This window comes from Sinocyclocheilus anshuiensis, unplaced genomic scaffold, assembly GCF_001515605.1.
Source record: "Sinocyclocheilus anshuiensis isolate Anshui unplaced genomic scaffold, SAMN03320099.WGS_v1.1 scaffold1390, whole genome shotgun sequence".
Taxonomy (NCBI): Eukaryota; Metazoa; Chordata; class Actinopteri; order Cypriniformes; family Cyprinidae; genus Sinocyclocheilus; species Sinocyclocheilus anshuiensis.
The window spans coordinates 134,766-146,515 of NW_015560623.1; the positions used below are offsets into that span (position 1 = coordinate 134,766).

At 37.6% G+C, this 11,750-nt stretch overlaps 1 protein-coding gene across 1 annotated transcript in view; it reads left to right on the plus strand.

Moving 5' to 3' along the window:
- Positions 1-11,750, plus strand: part of LOC107681905 (cGMP-dependent 3',5'-cyclic phosphodiesterase-like) — a 145,670-nt gene that overhangs the window by 131,157 nt on the left and 2,763 nt on the right. The window contains exons 3-4 of the mRNA XM_016478277.1: positions 1,341-1,430; positions 8,681-8,769. Of these exons, the coding sequence (XP_016333763.1) occupies positions 1,341-1,430; positions 8,681-8,769 (179 nt within the window). The remainder of the gene's footprint in view (positions 1-1,340; positions 1,431-8,680; positions 8,770-11,750) is intronic.

Sequence of the window (11,750 nt, forward strand, 5' to 3'; positions counted from 1 at the left end):
TAAAAAAAAAAAAAAAAAAGTTTGTCATAATGTTAGTTTTTTTTGCTTTGGTATTGTATTGCATTGCTGATGTCAAACTTACCTTGAATCATTTGTGGGTCCAGCAGAGTTTGCGATTCTGTGAAGGATATTTTATATATATATATATATATATAATTATATGAATCAGAAGTGGACTTCATGAGAAAGACGAAACTAGTATAGCAGGCGACATATGAACACAAGTGTGAACTGGCTCGTGTGTGTGTGTGTGTGTCTGACTGTGTGTGTGTGTTTTACAAAGCTCTCTGCCATTCCCTCTTCAGAAAATTGAAAGTGGGATCAGCGCTGTGGGATTGAACGCACACACACTTACACTCACACACACACACACACACACACACACAGAATACTGACTGGCTAACTGGTAACATTTGTATCAGTCGTTAAATCCATTTTTATTTTACATTTCCATTTTCATTTTGGTTTTAATAATTTTAGTGCTTCCAACTTACTTCACTTAGTTTCCAATGCGACATTTCTAAATTCCATTCTTTTTTACATTTTTATTTAGCTTGATTCATTTAGCAAAGTTTTAGTTAACAATAACAACACTGGCTGATCAAAAATTAAATAAAATTTAAACATACCAAACCACCATTAAATATTGAAAGCAGTAGTAGTAATTTAAAAAATACTTTTTAAACTAATGTTAGTGTGCTGTGTATGTTTGTGCTTACAATATTTATTGCATTGCAAGAACAAACTCAGTTTGAATCATTTATGAGTCGAGTAGATTCAGATGAATCTGAGTCAGTTCGTTGAAATAAACCGACTGAAGAGATTTGCTTGAAATGAATCCTTCTGATGAGTGTTGTGAGGGTTTTTGGAACCATTTCATGTTACAGTGCAGTCTTGCTGACGGTCAAGTTCATAGCATCGTTAACTTTAGTTCGTTAGTTTGCAGCATTGAATCCATTGATGCGTTCAATGCTTATTTGCTAAAAGCGTTTCTTTCTCTGTGTCTCGCTCTCGTCGCTGGTTAATGGCTCTGATTTCCCGGGTTAAGTGGACGTGCTAATGAGCCGTGCTGACAAGGTCAGCGTGCTGGAGGTCAAAGGTCAAACAGTTTCAAAGAGAGATGAGTGATCATGCACGTGCCAGAGGCTTCAAAGACAGAAAACGCAAGACGTCGACATTCATTTCCTTAATGGTGTGACATTTGCAGAGGCTCAGGGTTAAACTCATCATAGCTGTATTTCCAGAGGATTCATTAACCTTTGACCCTTTGGATGGTGCGCGGACAATATAAATGATCTATTTGTTTATTTATCTGAGTGTCTGTGTTTTTATTTTCCCAGGATGCATTGCTGCAGTTGGCCTCCGTTGTTGATGTCAGCAGCCTTCAGACGACCATCAAAGATGTGCTCAGAGTTGTCCTGCCAAACGTGGTATGAAACTGTGAAATCTTTTGTAGCATTATAAATGTCTTTAATGTCACTTTTCATCAATTTAATGCATCTATGATGAATAAAAGTATTAATTTCATTCACAACAACAAAAAAAAAAAATCTCACTAACCCCAAAGTTTTAAATGGTAGGGTATGTTATGGAAACTTGTTTCTGCTATTGGATAAAAAATAAACAAATAAATAAAATAAAATAAAAAGGATTTTTATCTCACAATTTAGACTTTTTTTTGTAATTCACACTTTTTAAACTTTTATTTTTTTTTTATCAGAATTGTCAGATTAAAAAGTTGCAATTACCTTTTTTATTTTATTTTTTATTTTGTATCAGAAAAAAAACACATAAGTGACAGAAGAGATGTCAACTCAGGATTGCAAGAAAAAAGTCCAAATTCTAATTATTATTTTTACTTTTTTTTTATTTTTATTCTGTGGCGGAATAAAATTCCATAGTATTTAAAATATGTACATTTCAAATTAAAAGACTGAATGACTCTATATATCATTGGTGGGCCGTCAGGGCCAGCAAAGCCTTCTCTGCTGGCCTAAACACTATCAGAATCACTGATTTAGTTTTAATATATTTTTCCATGAATGTGTATTAAATTATTTCCAGTAGTCTATTCTCTTCCTTTCATAGCTTTTCTCTTGGTTGCACTGCTTCCAGCAGTGTATGTTTATATTAGAGCTTTTATCCAATCATATTTCAGCAATCGTGTTGCCAGGGTCAAAGAAATCTGCCTTAAGGCCTTCAGAATCAACAGTGCAGGCGTCTGTTAGCTTAAATCAATGGCAATGAAACCGTTGCTTTAACCAATCAGATTTCAAGTTGGCAGCACCAGGGCCATCTAGTTGGCTAACGATAACGTCAGCATTTTCTCGTCCTTTGATTGGATGCTCAGCATACTAGCTAGCAAACAGCATCGCTGTAAATCATTTTATTAAAACTTAGTAAAACTTTTATTTCTGTTTCTCAGGTTTAGATTTTCAGTGCATTTTGAAAAAATATTTGCCTACTATATTTAGTAAATCTAAAAACAGTAGTCCTAATGACTAAGAAAAACAACCACACACCTCCTCGGCACCGGCTCTGTGAAAGACTCTTGAAGATGAAGAACCACTAGAGTATGGTAGGTCAATTTTCATTTTTGACTCTTTTATCGCTTGATGCGTTGTATGCTGATGTTATTTGCGCGATATAAAGCCAGGTTTAAGTTTCCATAAGAATATCTCAGTTAAAATGCACGGCCCACCACTGCTATATACAGTATGTTACTGCTATTATTGCTATTCATCATGAAAACGACTCATCAGTGCAATATACAAACTCTTCACAGCTTTTTAGTCAAATATTTATTACATCAGTATTGGAATACAAGATGCTCTGGAGGATGAACTTGACCTTCTGTCTCCAAAACAAACACGGAGTCTCTTCAGACTTCATTCTGCTAATTGATATCTAGTTTTTCTCAAAGATGTAATACAGTGTTTGCAGTTTTCAAAAAGCATGTTTTCTGTGTTCAACACACCCTTCGCTCTTCCACAAAACCCCTCAGATGTGAGCAGCGTCTCCCTGCAGATCAATGAAACGCTTTCCAGGCGAGGTTTTCTCTCTGCGTTCAATAACAGACAGAGTTTGTGCGTCTCTGCGCTGGAATATGAACCGACGGGAAGCACATGATGGTTTGATTTCACAGTGGAGAAATCATTCATCGCCGTCCGATCAGATTCAGGTGTGTGTACGGTGAGACGGCAGGGTCAAATCTCACTCGGATTCACCTGGAGAATTCACTGCTACAGACTTCATCAGCATTCTGAGTGTCTTTTCAGAGAGAAAATAGATTCTCCTGGAGGGTTTATTGATGTTACATCAGTCTCAGGAGTGTTTTGAGTGCTGAACACACACACACACACACACACACACACACACACACACACACACACACACACTGATGCACCTGAGATGAGCCGCAGCCAAAGTTTATTTGTCTCTCGGTGGGTTTTGTGGCCCTTCTGTCTCCAAAACAAACACGGAGTCTCTTCAGACTTCATTCTGCTAATTGATATCTAGTTTTTCTCAAAGATGTAATACAGTGTTTGCAGTTTTCAAAAAGCATGTTTTCTGTGTTCAACACACCCTTCGCTCTTCCACAAAACCCCTCAGATGTGAGCAGCGTCTCCCTGCAGATCAATGAAACGCTTTCCAGGCGAGGTTTTCTCTCTGCGTTCAATAACAGACAGAGTTTGTGCGTCTCTGCGCTGGAATATGAACCGACGGGAAGCACATGATGGTTTGATTTCACAGTGGAGAAATCATTCATCGCCGTCCGATCAGATTCAGGTGTGTGTACGGTGAGACGGCAGGGTCAAATCTCACTCGGATTCACCTGGAGAATTCACTGCTACAGACTTCATCAGCATTCTGAGTGTCTTTTCAGAGAGAAAATAGATTCTCCTGGAGGGTTTATTGATGTTACATCAGTCTCAGGAGTGTTTTGAGTGCTGAACACACACACACACACACACACACACACACACACACACACACACACACACACTGATGCAGTCATATCTGAGTGCTGTTTCTTTTATTGATTATTTTTCCAACACACTCAAGGACGCCTCAAACAGGAGATAACAACATCTCACACACTTCCAGTTCTAGTTCATATTTATTGCTGTATTTATGAAATATTTCATGTTTAATTTAAGCATATTTTCATGTAGTTAATGGGCTTTAATATTCATCAATAAATTAAGACGCATAAGTATAATGCAGCACAAGCGTCGGAGCACGTTAATAGCTTTAGCGTGTTTGATCGTCACCTGTTCTGAATTATCCCCATTTATTTCTGCGGATTTGTGATCCTCTGCAAAAATAGCATTCTGGCAAACGTCTGCTCCAAGTTCATATATCATGCACACAAGCTTTCTCCCGAACAGTTTCAAAAAGAAAATTGTTTACGATATAAAGTAGATTTACATTTCAGTTCTTTGCTGATTTTCTCTACTGTAGCAAATCTGACTGACACATTCAAGCGTGGCATATTAAAGCAATAGTTCAGCGTAGCTGATGAAAATGTGTTCACCCTCAGGCTATTCAAGATTAGGATGAGTTTGTTTCTTCATCAGGTTTGTAGAAATGTAGCATTGCATCAGTGTCTCAGCAATGGATGCTCTGCAGTGAATGGGTGCCGTCAGAATGAGAGTCCAAACAGCTGATAAAAACATCACAATAATCCACAAGTAATCCACAGCACTCCAGTCCATCAGTTAACATCTGGAGAAGACAAAAGCTGAGACTAATCCATCATTAAGACGTGTTTAACTAAAATACGAGTCCATAATCCATAATAACGCTTCCTGCAATGAAAAAGTGCATCTGCTGTTGTCTCTCACATCAAAATCCAGCCACATATTTGTTTAGAGCTGTTTAAACACTGCTTGATCTGTGCAGATTTCTATCCTGATTCACACCAGAACACTTTTTCACTGGAGGAAGCGTTATCATGGATTATTAACTTGTATTTTAGCCAAAAGCGACGGTTTGAAGTTAAAAACGTCTTTGATCTGTGCAGATTTCTCTCCTGATTCACACCAGAACACTTTTTCACTGGAGGAAGAGTTATTATGGATTATGGACTCTATGTATTTTAGTTAAAAGCGTCTTAATGCTGGATGTGTTTCAGCTTTTGTCTTCTCCAGATGTTAACTGATGGACTGGAGTGCTGTGGATTACTTGTGGATTATTGTGATGCTTTTATCAGCTGTTTGGACTCTTATTCTGACGGCACCCATTCACTGCAGAGCATCCATTGCTGAGACACTGATGCAATGCTACATTTCTCCAAATCTGATGAAGAAACAAACTCATCCTGATCTCGGATGACCTGAGGGTGAGCACATTTCCATTTTTGGGTGAACTATTCATTTAACGATATGCAAGAACTTTGTTTACATGCTACCTGAAGCACATCGCAAGTAGGCTGTCAAACCTGTATGAATTTCTTTCTCCTTTTGAACACAAAAGAAGATATTTTAAAGAATGTTGGTAACCAAACAGCTGCTGGTAGCCATTGACTTTGGGGAAAAAATACTATAGAGGTCGATGGCTGCCGTCAACTATTTTGGTTACCCACATTTTAAAAATGTCTTCTTTTATGTTCAGCAGAATAAAGAAATTCATACAGGTTTGGAACAACATGATGGTGAGTAAATGATGCCAAAATGTTAATTATCCCTTTAACTCAAGGAAGAAAAGAATTAAGAAGGTGGACTTGGTGAAAGAAATATTGATTACACTGCAAAAAAAGGCTGATATTACTTAGTATTTTTGTCTTCTTTCTAGTCCAAATATCTGAAAATTCTTAAATTAAGATGCATTTACTTGGTAAGCAAAACAACATAAGATATTTAGTCTTGTTTCTAGGTTGAAAAAAAAAAAAACGAAATTAAGTGCATTTTGCTTAAAATAAGTAAAATTATCTGCCAGTGGGGTAAGTAAAATACTCTTGTTTTAAGAATATTTTACTTACCCCTCTGTTAAACGAATAGTCCGCCCCCCCTGGAAACAAGACTAAATATCTAAGACTAAATGCATCTTTATTTAAGAATTTTTAGATATTTTGACTAGAAAGAAGACAAAAATACTAAGTAAGATAAGCCTTTTTTTTGGAGTGTATATATTTAATTCCTAAAAATTATTGATAAATAGTAGTTTAATTAAAAATAGACTATTGTGATTATGGCATAATTGGCTTTGCCACACATTAAAGTCAAACTTGGAATAATTTGAGTTCAGTTCGCTTCACACCAAGAGCCATTTTTGTTCGGTTCTATATAAAGTATCACTTATTAGGTTCTTTTCACATGCTCCCTCAGAAGACAGCTGCCTATGTAGACAGCGAGCAGACGCTCGTTGAACAGAGGTTGAGGAATCATGTCGAAAACTTGCCTTGACATTTCTGACAAATTAGCAGGACCGATCCGATCGCCACGGTAACGGCGGCTCCGCATCATCCGTTAATACCACCGGAGTCTAATGAGGGTTAACGAAGCCTGTACTTTGCATTTGATTAACCTCACGGAGGCCGGAGTAGTGACAGACTGAGAGATTGCGGACGGTTCTATGTTGGTATCAACTTTTCATGTTGCGATTAATTGCTAATGCTTTTATCAAGGTATACAGTATTATCGCGGTATTGGAATGTAGTTGCAAAAAAGTGTTGTCATAATACAGTATAACAACTTTTTTCTTATAACAAAAAGAACTGAACATTTAACTACAATAAAGCAATGCACACAAAAAATTATGAAGTAGGCGAAAACATTTCACAGATTAAAGTGCAAAATAATTTTTTTAGAGAACATTAAGTTCTCATTAGTTAACCTTTGCTAATGCATTAATATTAACAATGAGCAATAGCTACATTTGCTACAGAAGTTATTAATCAACTGCTAGTTCATGTTAGCTCATGTTCATTAAATAACACGGTTACAACTTATGATTAATTTATGTTATTAAATATTGAAATTACCTAAGATTAATGAATGTTTAGAAGAAAGTTTCATTGGCAGTTTATGTTAAATGACTAATGTTAGAGTCTTAATTTAAAGTGTGACCGAACAATAAAGAATCAAAACATTTTCAAGCAATATCTAGGACATATTGTAGTCCAGATTAAAATGTAAAAAAGTTTGAAAATAAATAGCCTATTAAGTCTTAAGGTCATTGCACACTGAGTCCGAAATGTTTGTGTTCGGCATCCTATAAATTTGTGACGCACAGAAACCTTGCACACTGAGTCCGATGTGTATTATTTAATCCGTTGTGAAACAATACACAAAACAAGCAGTGAGGAGGATTTTATTGTCCTCTCTCTTGGATGGACCCAATATTTCCTCTTTCTTTTTTATCTTTTTAATAATAATTAAAATATTGGGGCCATGCATTTCTGAGATTGCGTATGTAGAGGAAGGAGAGTTCCACCTCCATATCAATGCTGCGGGATTATCCCGAGCGACATATTTAGGCCTATATTTATATTCTGTCTCTTTGTATTCCACACTTTGTTTGTCATACAGTGCTTTGTGCTGTGAGACGAAGTGGATCAACTTGTCAGACGCCATTCTGGATTTTGGCGTTTGCTTGTACGGTGGCTCTGAATCGTCAAAACACGTCACGAAATGCTTGCTACGGATGCGAAAAACGCAGAAAATTGAACCCAATCCGAATTGTTTTATGACGCGCGAAAATTTCGGACTCAGTGTGCAATGACCTTAAGTGTTTAATAGGGCTGGGACAATAAATCGATGCATCGCGATTTGTGGATTGATTCTGAGATTTTCGGAATGCATCGTGATTCTCTCTCAAATCGATTCTGAGCTTAGTTTTTAACAGCAGATGGCGCTCTAGGTTAGATTTTAACCACACACTCAAATGCTCACGAAGAAGAGCGCTTGTGCGTTCGGCTGAGTCGTGTAAGTGGTTAAATTGCACATTGGCTTTTATGATGCAAGATTAATGTTAACACAGCCCACTGTGAACATCCCTGTAATTTGCTTCAACGCTTTCGAACTTTATGAATGATTATTTTAGGTTCAAATGGTGCATTTGTAAGGAACTGGAAGCAAGCAGAGTACAGCTATTTCTAACGCACGCAGTGCCATCTGCTGTTAAAGACTAAGCTCAGAATCGATTCAAGAGAGAATCGCGATGCCTTCGGAAAATCTCAGAATCGATGCAATCATTTCTCGATTCGGATGCAGAATCATTTCTCGATTCGCGATGCTTCGGTTTATTATCCCAGCCCTAGTATTCAGTGCTGCGATAAGCACCATAGCGAATACAAAAACCTGAATGGCTGTTTAAATCATTTAAATACGTTTCAGAAAGTAGCGCAGCTGGGTTTTTTTTACGGGTTTCCGGGGTAACGGCTGCATTTCTGCAGTTCCATCAGCGCCATCTGCTGTCAGAGAGTGAGTCAGAGGTGTTGTGCATTGTGACCAGTTGATGGGAAAAGTATTCTTAAAATGCATAAAAAAAATTTAATAATTTGTAAAAAAAAAAAAAAAAGTTAAAGTCATTAACGGTATTTTGAAGTGCCCATGATAACAATATCGTGCATATTCATTATCGTGATATATCGCATTACCGAATACCTGCACATGTCTAATCACGACTAATGACTCGGACTGCGCTCTCAGCTGTTGTTCTCGCTCGTGTTTTGCAGGAGTGTGTGTTCGTGTACCTGTTGGAGGCGGAGTCTCGGCTGCGATGTGAGGATCCGCCCCATGAGGTGCCGTCAGAGGGCAAGCTCAGGTAAGGGGCGGGGCTTATGCTAATCAACTGTGGGCGGATGTCATAATAAAAGCACAGTGCTTTTGAAGGAATACTGCGATTACATGAACATCAGTAATCTCATCATTTATCTTATTATGAATAAGACAATATTATGATTAAGGTGTTTAGATGAGCTGCTTTTAGAATATTCCTTTAATGTTCCCGTTTTACATTATAGTGCATAGGTCAATTAATGGCACACGTCATTACGTCCCCATCCGACATCCCCTTATAAATTTCAAGTATAGTTCGTCTTCGTATGATGCCATATACAGTTTTGGGTGTTTCATTTTTTATTTTACGAAAGCTTCAAGTGCAGATAATTATTTGTCATGCTATACATGCAAACAGACGACGGCGTTGTTGAAGCCATGCTCTTTTGTTTGCCGTCAAACGGTTGAACACTGCCGTGTGTGTATCCTGTCGCAAAATGCGGCGAAAAGTCTTACACGATGGTAATAATGTGATTAAGGTGTGTACATGTCTTTACTGCACTTCAGTAATGAGACTAAAATAGGAATACTCCACATGTCTTAATTAGATTTGTGTTTACTTCGAGTATGACTTTAGCCGGATTAATGCAATCAAAAATCTGTTTTTTTTAGTATTGTCTTAAGCGTGTTAAAATAGAAATATTGTTGTCCTTGTAAACATACTGACTGTGACATTGCAAACCTGCTTTCTTTTGTGAAACATCTGTTTTTGATCATCCTTTCCTGGCATGGAAAGGATCAGCTCTTTTATACACAATGAAAGGGATTTGGGATGGAGGCTTAAAAATAATAATAATAATGAAATAAAAACAAAATTAAAGCACTGTAGATCAAAAAATGTAAATATTAAATACCATAACAGTAGTCCTTGAAAAAAATCAGAGTCAGAATGAGCTTTATTGGCTTACACACGTCTGAGGTGTTACACTCTTAAAAATAAAGGTGCTTCAAAGGTTCTTCACAGCGATGCCATAGAAGAACCATTTTTGGTTCCACAAAAAACCATTCAGTCAAAGGTTCTTTAAAGAACCATCTCTTTCTTACTTTACTTAATAATCTGAAGAACCTTCTTTCGCCACAAAGAAGCTTTTGTGAAACAGAAAGGTTCTGCAGATGTTAAAGGTTCATTCTGAATACCATTTAGACAAAAATGTTCTTCTATGGTATTGTGAAGCACCTTTACTTTTAAGAGTGTAGTTGTGACTGATTCCCGTGCCGTGAGAAATGTCAGAATCCAGCGCTTTCCTTTTCTCTCTTCTCTCTGAACAACGGCACACGTCAATCACATCCGACCTCTGCTCCTGTATCTCTCAGTATATCATACATAAAAACGTTCAGGATCGACAAGAATCGAAGCCGTTCCTTCAGTATAAGTGTGTGTGCGCTCAATAGAAACTTTAATGGCGCGTCTAAAAACCAGCGTTTCATTATCTTTCATCCTGACCTCACATTTCCATTCCGCTAATGGCTCTGATGTCAAGCTGTCAATCAAATCCACAGCACCCGCCTCCCTCTGAAGTGAGCCCCACCCACTCCTCCCCCTCTTTAATTAATTGGCCGCTTGCGGTGATTGACAGTTTTATTTCAGGTTGCCCAGGAAAAGAAATCCTGACATTACATCATATATACAGTCAAACCAAAAATTATTCAGACAGCAGATATAATTTTTTATATTTTTTTACTTGTCGGTCTCATATTTTAGTACCGTTTTCTAAACTATAGCCAATAGACTGTGATATAATGTGAGAAATGTTGAAGGTGTCTGAATAAATTTTGGTTTGACTGTATATGGAACCGTAACTTATTAGCCCAAATCAGTGACGTTTTCGTCACAGTTCTGCTCAGAAAGTTTTGCATTTGTCAAACATGACTCAGGTTTCTATTGGAATTGTAAAAGTGTGGTTATTTTAGCTACTCACAGAAATGACACCTGGGAGATTTAACAGAGACTCTCATTAAAGCGGCTGCGTTTCTGCAGATAAGCAGATGTTCTTGAGCGACCGCTCTCTCGGAGAAATGGCTCGCTTCGACCCTCTCAGCGCCGTTCCTGACCTGACTTCTCTCTCTCGTGTCTCTTACATAGAAATGTTTGATGTTAGGAGTGTTTCTGCATGATGCATGATGAAGACAAACATGCACAAGGGTTTTGTGTTTCACATCAGCAGATGCATCTGGAAGAATTGGCATTTGTGTCTGAAAATTTTAAGGATTTAAAAAAATATATATATTTTCATTGTAAAATGTATATTTTTATCGTCTAATAAAAACCCATGGCATTTCCACAATTTAATATTAATTACTTATTTATATAATTATCTGTGCATTAGTTAAGCATGAATTAATGCATATTAGTGCCACCGTATTGTAAAGTGTTACCTTTGCTCTTTACTGCAGATAATCGCTCATGCCTGAACTGAACAACATATTTGAATGTAAAAGACTGGAAAATTGTGTATTTGTGAATTCCCTACAAAAGTAGCAGATAAGAGTGTAGAATTGAAACTACGTGCATTCTGTCATCTCAGGGATTGTTTGATTCACACGCACAATGTCTGCTCAATATCTGCTCATTATTCAGCACTTACACACACACACACACACACATGGCACCGGAAGCGCATTGAAATGCGTTTGTTGTCGTGCAAACAAAGACACCTTTGATTGTGGTTATTTTGGGTGCAGTAACGCTCAAGAGAGGAAAAAACCCGTTTAACCTTCATCAATCAGAGCTACAGGTCAGAAACAAAAGAGCGGCGCGGGAGAATAGAGACGTGAACACCTGAATGCCATTAGACGTGTGCAGGTGTGCGAGTAAAGCCATTTATCAGAAACACAGAAACGAATTAGCATGAGAAAAATCACATCTACATCAGAGCACTGACAAAGCATGAAAGACTCACACACACACACACACACACACACATACACACACACACACACACACACACACACACACAAACACACACA